The sequence below is a fragment of the Callithrix jacchus genome, chromosome 8 (assembly GCF_049354715.1).
Source record: "Callithrix jacchus isolate 240 chromosome 8, calJac240_pri, whole genome shotgun sequence".
NCBI classification, from domain to species: domain Eukaryota; kingdom Metazoa; phylum Chordata; class Mammalia; order Primates; family Cebidae; genus Callithrix; species Callithrix jacchus.
Window position 1 is genome coordinate 138843963 of NC_133509.1, and position 15125 is coordinate 138859087.

At 43.9% G+C, this 15125-nt stretch overlaps 1 protein-coding gene across 6 annotated transcripts in view; it reads left to right on the forward strand.

Annotated features, from left to right (window-relative positions):
• TDRD9 (tudor domain containing 9) overlaps positions 1 to 15125 on the forward strand; it is a 140444-nt gene that overhangs the window by 95753 nt on the left and 29566 nt on the right. For all 6 annotated transcript variants that reach the window (XM_035261663.3, XM_078335877.1, XM_035261669.3 and 3 more), the window contains 10 exons: positions 1413 to 1510; positions 2610 to 2741; positions 3901 to 4066; positions 4157 to 4220; positions 4301 to 4364; positions 4684 to 4728; positions 5621 to 5674; positions 8257 to 8373; positions 9488 to 9595; positions 12186 to 12286. In XM_035261663.3, the coding sequence (XP_035117554.1) occupies positions 1413 to 1510; positions 2610 to 2741; positions 3901 to 4066; positions 4157 to 4220; positions 4301 to 4364; positions 4684 to 4728; positions 5621 to 5674; positions 8257 to 8373; positions 9488 to 9595; positions 12186 to 12286 (949 nt within the window). The remainder of the gene's footprint in view (positions 1 to 1412; positions 1511 to 2609; positions 2742 to 3900; positions 4067 to 4156; positions 4221 to 4300; positions 4365 to 4683; positions 4729 to 5620; positions 5675 to 8256; positions 8374 to 9487; positions 9596 to 12185; positions 12287 to 15125) is intronic.

The window sequence follows — 15125 nt, forward strand, 5'->3', positions numbered from 1 at the left end:
TGTTTCTGGGATCTTGGTTCTGCTCCATTGCTCTTTCCCTTTCCCTCCATCAGTACTCTACTGCCTTGATTATTGTCCGATAAGTTGTTACATCAAATGAAGTGATTCCTCCTACTTTATTCATGTTCTAAATGGCTTTCAATGTTCTAAGTCATTGGCCTTGCTGGAGAGATTTCTAAATAAACTTGTCTGTGATTTTGATAGGAATTATGTTGAACCCATAGATGAAAATGTGGTAAATTGACATAATGACTATGTTGACTCTTCCAGTCTCTGAATGTTGTGTGTGTGTGTGTGTATTTAGGCCATCTTCTGTGTCTTTCATCTGCAGTGTGTGATGTATACACTGTATACCTCCTGTATGTGCTGTTTAGATTTATGCCTCAGTATTTCATTTGACTTAAAGTGATTGTAAGTGACATTGTGTTTCAATTTTGGTTTCTACATGTTGATTACTAGTAACTGGATATATGGTTGATTTTTGCGTGTTGATCTTGTATCCTGTGTCTTTGCTGAATTAACTTAACAGTTTTTGGAGGGCTTTTTTTGGTTTGTTTGTTTTTGTGATGCCTTGGGGTTTTCTTAGGTCATCCTATCATTTGCAAATAAGGTGGGTGGTGGTGGAGGAGGAAGCCCAGATTCTCCACAGTCTCCTGGCAGTGAGGGGGATGCATGGGAAGGAAGGCAGCAGGGATCCCCACAGGTGGAGGAGGAATGCTTTCTGGGTTGCCCCATTTCTTTTAAAGCCGCATTTTAAGACTCCCTCCTACCCCTCCATCCACTCTCTTTCCTTGGACAATTTTATGATGTGTTAGCATAAAAGAGCTGCCACTCCATAGGTGATGGAGTCACAAGAGAGTAACAGTTTCTGTCATGGTCTCCATGAGCCCTCTGCTTGTTCCTCACCCGGTCGCATAATGCAGGGTGGCTGGCAGCTGGGAGGGTGCTTTGCAGTGGGGCGAGGATGGGTGGGTGGCAGAAGCCGTAGGAAGCATAAGCTGCTGGGACAGGCTTCTCAATGGCATTGTAGGGCCTGTCGCCAACCTCGTGACTTTCTGTTATGAACTGTGCATTTTCAAGACGTGTGTACCTGGTTTCTGTTGCGTATTGGGCCGGGGTTGTTTTCTCAGAAGTATGCATTGGATTTTACACTGGTCACTAGGTAGAAGTCAGCGTTTAGTCTTATTCTAATTTATTCTAACTTTTTAGGATAGTCATTCTTAATTTAGAATAATATTTAAAATAAGAATAACTTGAGAATACAGTAGCGTATTCTAAGGTTTTACTGACATAGTCTGTAGAAGATGCTTAAGGCTTTACCTAATTAATGTTTAAGGGCTGTTAAAAGTAGATCTTCATGCTGATGTCAGAGTAACTAATGCTAGACACTGTTTGCCCATCTCCCTCTGCAGGCCGTGCTGGACGAGTGTCTAGAGGATACTGTTACCGGCTGGTGCACAAGGATTTCTGGGACAACTCCATACCTGATCATGCTGTTCCTGAGATGTTGGTAATTCACTTTGGTCATTGTGAATTAAGACTCCCTCTTACCCCTCTGTCCACTCTCTTTCCTTGGACAATTTTATGATGTGTTAGGGTAAAAGAGCTGCTGCTCCGTAGGTGATGGAGTCACAAGAGAGTAACAGTTTCTGTCATGGTCTCCATGGGCCAGCTTTGGTTCTGAGCCCTCTGCTTGTTCCTCTCTCCGTCACATAATGCGGGGTGGCTGGCAGCTTGTCAAAGTTGATTTAAAAACATTTTTTTTAAATTAAAAAATATTTTTTTGAAACAGAGTCTCATACTGTCACCTGGGCTAGAGCTCACTGCAACCTCCCTTTCACTGGTTCATGTGATTCTTCTGCCTCATCCTCCCCAGTAGCTGGGTTTACAGGTGCACACCACCACACCCAGCTCATTTTTTATATTTTTAGTAGAGATGGGTTTCACTATGTTGGCCAGACTGGTCTCGAACTCCTGACCTTTTGATCCACCCGCCTGGGCCTCCCGAAGTGTCAAAGTTAATTTTTTATAGATAGTTTTGCCAAACAGTCTCAGTAATATAATTTCCAGTGTCATCTAATTTTTATTCCAGAAAAATCCTTGTCTGGCCACATTCCTCCTCACCCATGATCTGGGCTTACTACTGATGACGGCATCAGACTGCTGTCTAGGGTGTTACCCACAGTTTACAGTTTCAATGAGAGGGTTTCTTTCTGGTATCTGTGGGCTCTGTAATAGGATTGTCTTCAAATGCTGCCATTTTCTGTGTCCCTTTATAATGAGTAATTGTGGGATCAGCTTTTTTCCTTCCTCTTTTCTGTGTTTCTCCCCTTCCTTTGGCTTCCTCCTCTTTTTTCTTCATTCCCTCTCCCTGCTTTCCTGCTTTCTCACTTTTCAGCCTGTTTTCCTTCTCTTTTCTTCCTTTCTCTCTCCCCATCTTTGTCTTTCTTTTCTCTCCCCTCTTCTCTCCCTCCCTCAGTCCTCTCCATGTTTCTTTCTTCTCTCTTGTCCTTCTGTGCCCCTCTTTCCCTCTGAAGGACTGGTTATGTGAATTGGCTAATTGATTTGGTTATGTTATTATTTCTAATCCCAGGCTTGGTTCTTTTCAGCGTTGTCCATTAGGAAGCACTATCTTGAAAGTGAAATTACTCAACATGGGTGAGCCGAGAGCTCTGCTGGCCACTGCCCTTTCCCCACCTGGTCTGAGTGACATTGAGCGCACCATCCTTCTGCTAAAGGAGGTAGGACTGCCTGATGGTCAGTACTGTTGGGGAAAGCTAAGGTTTTTGTAAGGGGAACCTCCATTTCTTAATACGGATATCTTTAAGTTATCTTGACTGTTGTAAATAATCAGCATTTGCCTGAAAAAGCCTGTGTAATGACCAAGGTCCGTGTTCTGTGTGTGTTGGTCAGGCCAGCTTTGCTAGTTGTCTTCCTGAAACACACAACTCCTGCTCCCTTACCTCTCCACTGCCTACCCCTCAGCACCCCTGCTTGCTGTTTGGTGAGTGGTGGGGTCAGAGCGGGGATCTGTAGAGCTCTGTTCTCCCACTGTGGCTCCCTCAGTCTACGCCTCACTTTCCTGCTAACTTTGTTCCTTAGCCGCCTCCTGGCTTGCTTTCCTGGAAACCCTGCTCTTCCTACTTGGGATTCTTTGACTGCACACCTGACTCATACTCTGGTCATTGAACCTGTAACTGAGGCCTTGGTATAAGCTGTGTACACTAGGGTGTGTATACTGTGCTGGGGCTGTGCATGTTCTGCTTCTGACCTTCGAAGTTGAGGATGCCTCTGTGTTTTACCTTCTTTATTTTGATTGATTGATTGATTGATTGATTGACAGGGTCTTGCCCTATTGCCTAGGCTGGAGGGCAGTGATGCAATTATGGTTTACGGTAGCCTCAAACTCTGGGCTCAAGTGACCCTTCCACTGTGGCCTCCCAAGTAGCTTGGACTGAGGTGTGAGCCACCACACTTGGCTGCCTTTAAATATGATACCTGCTTGGGCTTCTGTGAAATACATCGTGTCAAGTTAGGGACGTTTCCCCATACATAGTTCTGTAAGGTTTTGTCCACAGTGGCAGCTGGGAGATCCTTCACTTAGTACTGTGTGTCCCCTATTTGTTCAAGAGTGAGGTGAGCAGACTTTTGTGAAAGTCCTTTAGTGTTACCTCCCGTATCATACTTTAAAAAAATGGTAAAATATGTTCTAAGTTTCAAGGGCAAATTTGAAAAGTTCTGTTTCGTTGCATGTCAACCTTTCATAAATGGACTTAGAACCTTCCAGAACCTTCTTCACCAAAATTTGGTCTTCATTTCCTGTTGTGGACTCTCCACCTTCAGGGGAAAACATATGTGTAAATCAGTGCTTGCTCATAACATGAATTTTATTTTATAAAGGTTGGGGCACTTGCAGTGAGTGGGCAGAGAGAGGACGAAAACCCCCATGATGGTGAATTGACCTTCTTAGGAAGAGTTTTAGCCCAGCTTCCGGTGAATCAGCAGCTCGGTAAACTCATCGTCCTTGGGCATGTATTTGGATGTCTAGATGAGTGTCTTATTATAGGTAAGTGTGAGAAGGAATAAATGCCAGCGGGAAGTTTATACGTACCACTCTCACAGTCTTACATTCTTCTTGTTTGTCTTTTATTGTTAGCGGCAGCTCTTTCTTTGAAGAATTTTTTTGCAATGCCTTTTCGGCAGCATCTCGATGGATATAGGTACTGACTGCACATTCATACTTTAAAGTATCACTGTATTTTAATGGTACTGAATGACACTGTTTGTTGTCTGTTTATAGGAACAAAATGAATTTCTCTGGCAGTAGCAAGAGTGACTGTATTGCACTCGTTGAGGCATTTAAAGTAAGTTTTCTGTTCTGTAAACCATGAAAGCAGCCGCCACAGACTGTTAGTACATTTTCATACCACAAACGTATGAGGTAGAGAGAGAGAGAGACAATGTTTTATCTCTTGAAAGTATTATTAGGGTTAATGGTGTCCAATGTTAAATTAACTGTGCTGGAAGAAGTAGGGGAGATAGAAGTCCAATTTTATGAAATTTTTTGAAAACATTAAATTTATAAATTTTTATGTTGTAAATTTTCAGCAGTTTGTTGAAAGTGGACTGAAAAATTCAGTTAGTCAGCACAGGATTTTGAAATTTTGGATCCTTTATTTTCAGGCATGGAAGGCTTGCAGACAGAGAGGGGAGTTGCGGCACCCAAAGGTTGGTGAGCCCTTTCCTGCTGCTTTGTAGGGGCTGGGAGTGATCAGAGAAGCACTCTTTCTTGGCATGGTCATAGCATGTGAATCATGATGGGGCTGCCTGTGGCTGGAGTCCAGGTCACTTGTAGACAGCGCTCGCACGGCTGTCCCAAGAGTGGCAGGCCGTAATCTCCATAGACCAGTCCTTTTGCTTCCATTGCTCCTCGGGAGGCTGCCAGCTCTCAGGCCTGTGGAGGGGCTGTGCTGCTTGTTTCGCGGCTCCACGTTGGTTGTACTGATCTTGCTGTGGTGTCTGCAGCCTCTTTGGGTGTGAGTGTTTCCTTGCCGTAGGTGCTGGGTTGAACTGGGTCAGTTCAAAATTGAGAGCCGTGTGCCTGCTGTTTTCTGTTTTCAGTTCTTTTAGATAATGGGCTGAAAAGAAATGTAATCTGTTATCTTTGATTTTATTCTTTTTTTAGTCAGGCTTTGTTCTTCCTCTACACAGACTGTTTACAGGACTGTTGTGTCTGTGTTGAGATTTGCTGTGCCTAGATATATCTCTACCAATATGTATATGAGTTAGCTGTTTAAAGTCTTTTAAAGACTCAGCTGTATTGTTTTTCTTGTTGGTGTATAGTTTGTTAGACATATTTTCTCAAGATAATCAAGTTATGACTATCTTTAATTTTTGAGACAGGTGAACTCAGAAGAATTTCTGTATTGTGTTGATGGTTGGGTATTGTGCTTTCTGGCTTCAGTGTAAAATTGGATCTACCTGGCCAGGAAGTGCCACAGTCGACATTGAGTACGTGTGTAGTCGCTCAGTAATTTACATTAATGGATGAACATGTATTCAAGTAGCTAAACTGATTTATTACCTTCATGTTGAGTATTCTGCTCTTATATATTTAAAGGATGAACTCGATTGGGGACGGTTAAATTACATTCAGATCAAGAGAATTAGAGAGGTAAGTCAAGTTTTTTGACCCAATAGATACAAATAAGGTTGGCTTATCAAATAGTTATTAAGTAACACGTATTAAGTGCGTGGGTAGGAATGAGCATTCCAAGAACTGTATTTCCTGCATTTCCGAGTTGAGTAGGAGTGTCTCTGGTGTTTTCATCTTTCAGTATAACTACTTGGGTTTCTAATAAATATTCCTTTTCAAGTTAAGGAATATTTTTTCCCTATACATAGTTTAATGAGGAATGGTTGTATAGTCTTGTTATATCTTTTCAGTATATGTCAAGATAAAACAGACTTACACCTGTAGTTGCAGCTACTGGGGAAGCTGAGATGAGAGGTTTGCATGAGCCTGGGGGAGGTAGAAGCTTCACTGAGCCGTGATTCCATCAGTATACCCTAGCCCAGGTGATAGAGAGAGACCCTGTCTTGGAAAAAAAAAAGATGAAGTTACGGTATTTTATTTTTTAACCTACGAATACAATCTTGCATTGCTTACTGACAGGGATGCATTCTGAGAAATGAATAATTACATGGTTTTGTCCTTGTGCAAACAGCGTAGAAGGTACTTACACAGACCTAGATGGTATGGCCCACTACACGCCTAGGCCGTATAGTATAGCCTGTGGCTTCTAGGCTGCAGACCTGTGCAGCATGTGCCTGTACTGACCACTGCAGGCAATTACAACAAAATGGTAAGTATCTGTGTACCTAAACACATTACAGAAAGGCGCAATAAAAATATGGTCTTAGACCGGGTTTCCCAACTCCTGGGCCATATTCTCCTTATGAGAATATGACTAATGCCTGATCTGAAGTGGAACAGTTCCATCCTGAAACCATCTCCACCCTCTCTGGTCTGTGGAAAAATTGTCTTTCATGAAACCAGTCTCTGGTGCTAAAAGGGCTATGGATTGCTGGTGTAAAAGATAAAAATGGCACACGAAAAGAATAGAGCTTGAAGCTCTGGGTGAGTCAGTGAGTGAGCAGTGAGGGAATGCGAAGGCCCAGGACATCACTACACACTACTTTAGAATTGATCAGCACTGCAGACTTGGGCTACACTAAGTTCATTACACATTTTAAAAAATTAATTGTAGCATAATATAACTTTTTTTGTGAGATGGAGTTTCACTCTTGTCACCCAGGCTGCATGCAGTTCAGTGGCATGATCTCAGCTCACTACAACCTCTGCCTCCTAGGTTCAAGCGATTCTCCTGTCTCAGCCTCCTGAGTGGCTGGGATTACAGGTGCCCACCACCACACCCGGCTATTTTTTTGTATTTTTAGTAGAGACGGGGTTTCACCATGTTGGTCATACTGGTCTCAAACTCCTGACCTCAGGATGATTCACCTGCCTCGGCCTCTCAACATGCTGGATTATAGGCGCGAGCCACCACACCTGGCCTTAATACCACTTTTTTTTTTTTTTGAGACGGAGTCTAGCTCTGCCCTCAGGCTGGAGTGCAGTGGCTCAGTCTTGGCTCACCGCAATTTCTGCCTCCTGGATACTCCTGCCTCAGCCTACTGGGTAGCTGGGACTACAGGCGGCTGCCACCACACCCAGCTAATTTTTGTATTTTTAGGAGAGACGGATTTTGTTGTGTTTGTCAGGATGGTCTTGATCCCTTGACCTTGTGATCCGCCTGCCTCGGCCTCCCAAATTGCTGCAGTTACAGGCGTGAGCCACTGTGCCTGGCCAGGGGTATGTGTTTATAAACAGATAATAGAGCATATATGGTTTTGTATTCTGGTATTTTCTATAAGTGTTACATTGTTCATCTTTAACATTACTTATTAATTAATTTCTAATAAGATGATTCTTGCCAGGCATGGTGGCACATGCCTGTATTGCCAGCTGCTTGGGAGGCTGAGGCAGGAGGATCACTTGAGCATAGGAGTTCTGGGCTGTAGTGCGCCATGCTGATTGGGTATCGCATTAAGCTCAACATCGATATAGTGACCTCTTGGGAGCGAGGGACCACCATGTTGCCTAAGGAGGGATGAACCAGCCTAAGTTGGAAAGGGAGCAGGTCAAAACTCCTGTGTTGATCAGTAGTGGGATTATGCCTATGGATAGCCACTGCACTGTCTTGCCTGGGGAATATAGCAAGATCTTGTCTGTAAAAATAAGTTTTAAAAGATGATTCTTTTTTTTGGGAGGCAGAATTGTACTCTGCCATCCAGCCTGGAGTGCTGTGACATGATCTTGGCTCACTGCAGCCTCTGCCTTCCAGGCTCAAGCGAACTTCTCACTTCAGCCTCCTGAGTGGCTGGGACTACAGGTGTGCACCACCATGCCCAGCTAATTTTGTATTTTTTTTTGTAGAGACTGGGTTTCGCCATGTTGCCCAGCCTGGTTTTGAACTCTTGAGTTCAAGTGATCTCCCTGCCTTGACTTCCCAAAGTGCTGGGGTTCTAGGCAAGTTACTGCCCACAGCCAAAAGATGATTCTTAATTAGCTGCAGGGCTTCCTCCTGCAGATGTATTTATGCTTTACCCACTGTGCACTTCCTTTCTCGGGTTTCTACTGCTCTGACAACACATGTACCTTTCAGACATCAGATTTCAGTGTATTTTTCTTAGGTGGCTGAATTATATGAAGACTTGAAGAATAGAATCTCACAGTTCAACATGCATGTTGGTTCTCGGCGACCTGTCATGGACCAGGAGTATACATATAAGCAGCGGTTCATTCTCCAGGTGTGCTGGAACTTCCCGGATATGTTTTTCCTGGTTCTTTGTGCTTACAAGGTCTCGTAGTTGAAGAGGCGCTTAACTCCTGCTTTCTGATGTGAACCATGCCTCAGAGGAGATTTTAGGTCCATAGCGTTGATACTGTGTTTGGGAACCAGGAAACATTCTTGTTTTCCATGGTTTGTATTATTTGTGTCATTGAGTTGATGATTCACCGAGAGAGTATTGTTTATTTTATTTATTAATATTTAATGGATTCAGGCCCATTTCTAATTTCTAGGAAAGTATTTCTGTAGAGTACCTGTGTTATCACTGCTTCAGGAGAGATCCTTCTGTTTTAGTTTTTAAGAAAGAGAAGTGCTCTTCGTATTGTTCAGTGTATGTAGCTATTCTCCTACACTGAAAATACTATTTTAACTTTGGAGGTCACGGATTCAGATGACTAGTAGTTAGATGCAGGTAGCGAGTGGAAAGCGTGTCCTGCCATGTGGAGACTGCCTCTGCTGTAGGGTTTCCTAGAAGGATTGGCTGACGCATACAGAATTGAGGTAGATGCCTATAAAATGGGTGTGCTGGGAATGTGCAGGTGTCTTCCTGGATGTCAGATTGCCCTAAGGCTGGGGGAGAGTCTTTGGTGGGTGCGTTTCAAATTGGGTATATATTTATTGCAGAAGGGACTCTTTGCAGAGTGCATATTAGAGGTGAACAGTGGATGCCAGCCCGCTGCCCTAAGTCTGAGTGTTCCAATTGGAGTTTTATCTGAACATCTGAGAGAGTACCTCGCACACATGTGTGTGGGGAGAAGTGGAGAAAGTTGGCCAACCCCTGAGGCTTTGTGTGGCGAATGGTTTGCATTCCTGTTCAGTTCGACGTTCCTAACCCTCATTCTAAGGAGTACTCGAGCTCTTTTGAAGAAAGACGTTTCTGTTAGGTGAAAAAAAGTGTTTCATTTTGAGTGTTCCTGTTAGATGAAATTACCAGAATTGTGACTTTGGGGATTGGGCTTGGGTTGGGGAAAGGTCTTGTAGATGTCATGTCATGCCGGGTTGAGATTAGTATGCTGGTGAGAATGACTGATAAAACAAAGCCATTACTTCATGAAAATAAGTTTCTTTTCCAGGTTGTATTGGCAGGTGCTTTCTATCCAAATTACTTTACTTTTGGACAGCCTGATGAGGAGATGGCGGTCAGGGAGCTGGCTGGCAAGGACCCCAAGACAACTGTCGTGGTAGGTGCAGGGGGCAGGCAGCCCTCCCTGGGGTATGGTCGGGAAAAACGTTGTTTTTGTGAGAACTAAGTGAATTTTCCCCTGGAGGGAATACCAGGCTTGTCTGGCCTTTTCGTGTACATCTACTTGTCCCCCAGTCTCTTGCCTCCCTTTTTACAGATCTGCCCTTACAAGGAAGCCTTGAGAGTTTATACGTTCAAGGTCAATGTTGATTTGATCATGTGCTGTGTTGAAGGATGGAAAGCACTTACAAGTTTAAGAACATTTTCTTTTTTTTTTTTTGAGACGGAGTTTTGCTCTTCTTACCCAGGCTGGAGTGCAATGGCACGATCTCGGCTCACCGCAACCTCCATCTCCTGGGTTCAGGCAGTTCTCCTGCCTCAGCCTCCTGAGTAGCTGGGATTACAGGCACGCGCCACCATGCCCAGCTAATTTTTTTATTTTTTTTTTAGTAGAGACGGGGTTTCACCATGTTGACCAGGATGGTCTCAATCTCTTGACCTCGTGATCCACCCGCCGAGGGCTGTGGCTTAAGCCATCTATCCCCCGACCTGGATGCCCAAGAGAACCACCGAGAGAGTGCTTATTTTATTTCTATTTGTTGAAATTCAGTTCTGAGGTCCTGTGAGATTTGAGCTAGAAAGTATGGCCTAGAAATCAGCATTAAAGTGGTGTGTCCTTTGGGCATATCTAATGATCAGCCAAAGGCCCTGACTGTTGAATCCACATTTGCAACCTAGTTGTTTAAAGCCCAGCAGCCAGAAAAAGAAGTTTATTTTCGTGAAGTAGTGGCATTGTTTTATCAGTCATTCTCACTAATCTCAACCCAGCATGATATGACATCCAGCACACTGGAATAAAGCATCTGAGACTGGACTGTTTTGGATCACTTGGTTCCAGTATGTGCCTGTATCTGATAAGGGGGTTGAGAAGCACTTGAAGTTCATCCGTGTCATGTCATATGTGCTCGTCAGTGATATCATATATCACATATGTGATATATCATATATGCTTGGCGTATCATATGCGCCAGCTTTTATTCTGGTTCTTGTTACACCACCCCTGCTAATTCTGAAGAAATGAAGAGTTCATGAGGAAGGGGCGCAGATGTCTTGAGATTACAGTTGGAGGTCTTTAATAAGCGCCAAAACGAACTGGTGCTCATGCTGGAGATGAGAGATACACTTGATACCTCTGGAAGGGATTTTAAAAGGAAGTCATTACTTTTTATAGCTACCAAGGATCATTTGATTGGCACCTGCGCGTCTGTTGGCCATCAGGGTTGGCTCAGCTCTCTGCTTGGCTTCCTGTCTCACGCCTCTGCCCCTTCACGGTTTTCTTCCCTCAGCTGTGCACGACTGGAAGGGTTCTATAGGACTCCTCCTCAGACATCCAGCAGCTGTGCCTGCATCCCTTGACCACAGGCAGCCTAGTCACCTGCACTCTGGAGGCTCCAAATTACCCAGTGTATGCATAATAAAAGTTACATACTAGCTAGCTTCACTTAGCCCTTGAGAGACTGTATATTAGGCACTTTCTACTCTTCTCGGAGCCCCACCCCACCCTTTGAGTTGGGGATTTCTCATGGCATTCTTATTTCATGATGTGGCAGTTGGATCTCTGGGCAACTCTATAACTTGCCTAAGGAGGTGTGCAGATTCAGGGAGTGAGGAGACAGGAACTGACTGGATCTGAGTCCCAGCCCATGCCTTCACTTACTCCCGTCCTGTCACGGAGCTCCGTGCAGAGCTGGGCTGGCACAGGGGTGGCCCTGGTCTGGGGAATGTATGGAGTGATGGGAGGGCTTTGCAGAAACCCACTGTGGTGCCTTCAGAGTTCATACAGTAAAGGTCAGTGCCGATTTGATCGTGTGCTGTTTTGTCCTTCTGCTGTGGTGATGGGGAAATACCCACTCCTTTCATTAGTTAGACATTTCCTTTAAAGTTTACATTCCCATTATTCCTTATGTAGAAATCTGTTTTAAAAAGAAGTATTTAGTAAGCTTGATTATTTTAAGGGAAAATAAAACAGAAGTAAACAAATCTTAATTTTGCTGTGTTAGACTTATACTTTTTTTTTTTGAGACAGAGTCTCACTCTGTTGTCAGGCTGAAGTGCTGGAGTGCAGTGGTGCGATCTCAGCTCACTGCAACCTTCACCTCCCGGGTTCAAGTGATTTTCCTGCCTCAGCTTCCCGAGTAACTGGGACTACAGGCACGTACCACCACGCCCAGCTCATTTTTGTATTTTTAATAGGGACAGGGTTTCACCTTGTTGGCCAGGATGGTCTTGATCTCTTGACCTCGTGATCTGCCTGCCTCGGCCTCCCAAAGTGCTGGGATTAGGATGAGCGACTTAACATTATTTTAACAGGGGTAAATTAGACTTTATTTAACATATTTATTATAGAACATAGTTATAATTTAAAAGTCATTAAATGCACTGATCTGTAGAGTTTATATATTATGGTTAAAGATAGTAAATTCCGTTTTTAGAAACTAAAGCAGTGTGCAGCCGCTTTGAGCTTGTGATTGTTGAAGCTATTTTGTTAGCTCTAATAATCTGTTCTGATTTTGTATTATGTTTTACAGTTGAAGCACATTCCTCCATATGGATTTCTTTACTATAAACAACTACAGTCTCTCTTTAGACAATGTGGTCAAGTCAAATCCATTGTATTTGATGGTGCAAAGTAAGTAATACATTTTTGTAGTCAGCTGCAATTATGAAGGAGGCATAAAGTTTCAAATGTTTACAGATGCTGATTCTTAAAGCGGAGTGTCCATGGAAATGGGTCTTTCTGTGGGCTGCCGCAGTTGGCTTTCAGAGTGTAGCTTTGGTTTATCTTATGGTCAGAGGCTCAGTAACTCTGTGTGATGCTAAGGCAGATTCTCTGAAAGTGACTTCACTTTCATGCACCTGTCCTCGGATTTTCTGAGCGAGTCATTAGGAAGAGTTATTTTGTGGGCCATGAAGATGCCCCAAAGTAGAGCGTGTCTGTTTATAGTTATCTAGGGCAGATATGTTTTGAATATTTGTGGAAGGCAAACGTTGTAAAAACTCGGTTTGGCCCTACTTACTGCATGTAAGGAACAAATGGTGGGTTTTGGAGTATCACTGAGTTTTTATTTCTAACAGGAAATGTTTATGTACCAAAAAGCTTAAAGTTTTTAATTTTTAAAGTTAGGAATTTTTTCCAGTGTTCTGTAAATGTTTTAGAAATTTTTATTTAATTTGACAAAGCTTTGTAAATAAGAACAAACACTTTTTCTTTAATGTCCAATTCATTCAAGGTGAACATTAAGTCAGTTTTCAATTTGGAGTAATTCTCTCCAGAATTTTCAGTTCCATTTCTATGATTAATATATTGATTTTCTTTATAGGCCTGTAAATGCCTCATGAGGCAAACACACAACTCCCTAACAAGCAAAACCTTCCTAAGTGTTTTAACGAGAGAATTAATGAATTAAACTTGTAGTGTCTGAACTTTTCTTAAATATTCTGATGTAAATTATAGTAAGATTCTTAGTCACATATGTAAAGTCACTTACTTAAAGCTGGAATCACACAGCTAAACTCATTCTTGAATATTGTGTGTTCACTTAGCTGGGTGAGGTTCCTTTGACTGATGTGAGTGCTCAGAGGTCTTGGCTCCCATCAGATTGCGGCATCTTTTTGTCCACTCATCTTTACAACCGGGTTGGGTTCTGTGTTTGTTTCTTGTTCTTTCTGTCTGGGACGTATTTTCTTTTTCTTTTTTGAGACTAAGTTTCGTTCTTGTTGCTCAGTCTGGAGTCCAATGGGACAATCTCGGCTCACCGCAACCTTCGCCTGTGGAGTTCAAGCGATTCTCCTGCCTCAGCCTCCTGAGTAGGTGGGATCACAGGCATGTGCCACCAGGCCTGGTTGATTTTGTATTTTTAGTAGAGACAGGGTTTCTCCAGGTTGGTCAGGCTGGTCTCAAACTCCTGACCTCAGGTGATCTGCCTGCCTCAGCCTCCCAAAGTGCTGGGATTACAGGTGTGAGCCACTATGCCCAGCCTGTGTGGGACCTTTTTTTAAAAATAGGTATTTAACTATATCTTTTGCATTCTTCATATTTCCAGCTTTCTAGTCCTAATACAAATGTCACACCAGTTTTTTTTGGGGGGGGCGGGGGAAGTAACAGTATTCTTTCTGGTTATACCAGTACCAGTTCTTGGGATTCAGGAGAGGCAAAGGAGGGTAGAGTGATTGAAAGAGTAAGAACTGTATTTCTTTTGGCATAGAGGAGGGCTGACTTCATGTAGCACTCTGCAGTGCGAAGGGTCCATGGGCACATCACATTCTCTCAGAAGCTTTCAACTTCATGGTAGGAGTGGAGAGACAAATTAGTTTCAGACATTTGCCTGCTGTGAGAAGTCATGGGAGAGCCCCAGAGGGCAGAAGAAGACATGCTATCTAGGCCCCAGTGTCAGAGCAGTAACATTCATTTGAGACTTTCTCGAGTGGACGTTGGAAGGCTGTGAGGTCTTGGGCTGGTGTGGTGGCCAGTGCAGGGGTGGTGCAGCAGGGTCGGGGTGGTGTTCCAGTGGGAGGCAGGCATGAACTGATCTTGATGGGGGAAAGCCGAGACTGTGCACACAAAGCTGGCAGCCGTTTGGGTGGAGCTGCTGTGTCAGATGGAGTCTATTTTGAAGAGGTCAGATGCTGACTTTGGGACAGTCTTCTGTGGCAGATTGATGAGTGTGAACATGACTAGATGGGGACTTGGAGTCCTTTGAGTGTTCTGACCAGAACTGTTTTATGGACCTTACTCAGGGATAAGGGGAAGGTTGAGACAGGAGAAGAAGCCGGCCTGCTGTCTTAGCAGTAGTCCAAAGCGGAGGTACTGAGATGTGAAGCCAGAACGGTGGTATTTGATGTGAAAAGGAGGCAACAAATGGGAAGGAGGATGCCTTGGATTTGGCTGGTGATTGCATGTGGAGGGCAAAGAAGAGAGAGGAGCCCAAGAGTATCTGGCTTTCCAGCCTGGATACTGGGGAGGATGGAGCTGTGAAGAGCAGATGCTGAGGTCTGGAGTTTAAAGTTACTTCAGCGGAGTCTTAGGAGAGACTGTAAAGAAAGGAGATAAAGCAGAAGTGCTCGAACAGGCAGTGGGTAGAAGGAAAAGGCGCACATTTATGAGTGAAGAGGGTGGGGCGGGAGGAAGGTGGAGCGGGTCAGGGTCCCTTCAGGTACCTGCTCCACACAGCTTTCCTGTGGGACATCTCTCCAAACTGCTCAGGGTGGACATTTCCAGGAGAGATCTCACTACAGGACGATTTTTATAGTAGTGAAAGGGGCCCAGGTCTGTTTTTGTGGCTCTGTGACGATGTGGGGACCCAGGAGCATTAGAACATGCATGCATAGCAAGGTAGGCTTGACACTGCCTTCTTTATGCCTGGCACATCCAGCAGGCAGCTTTTGCTCCATGCCTGCTGCTCATGCCCCAGAGATGGAACTGGAATGGGACATGGAAATATGGGCTGGGGCAAGGGAGGGCATTTATC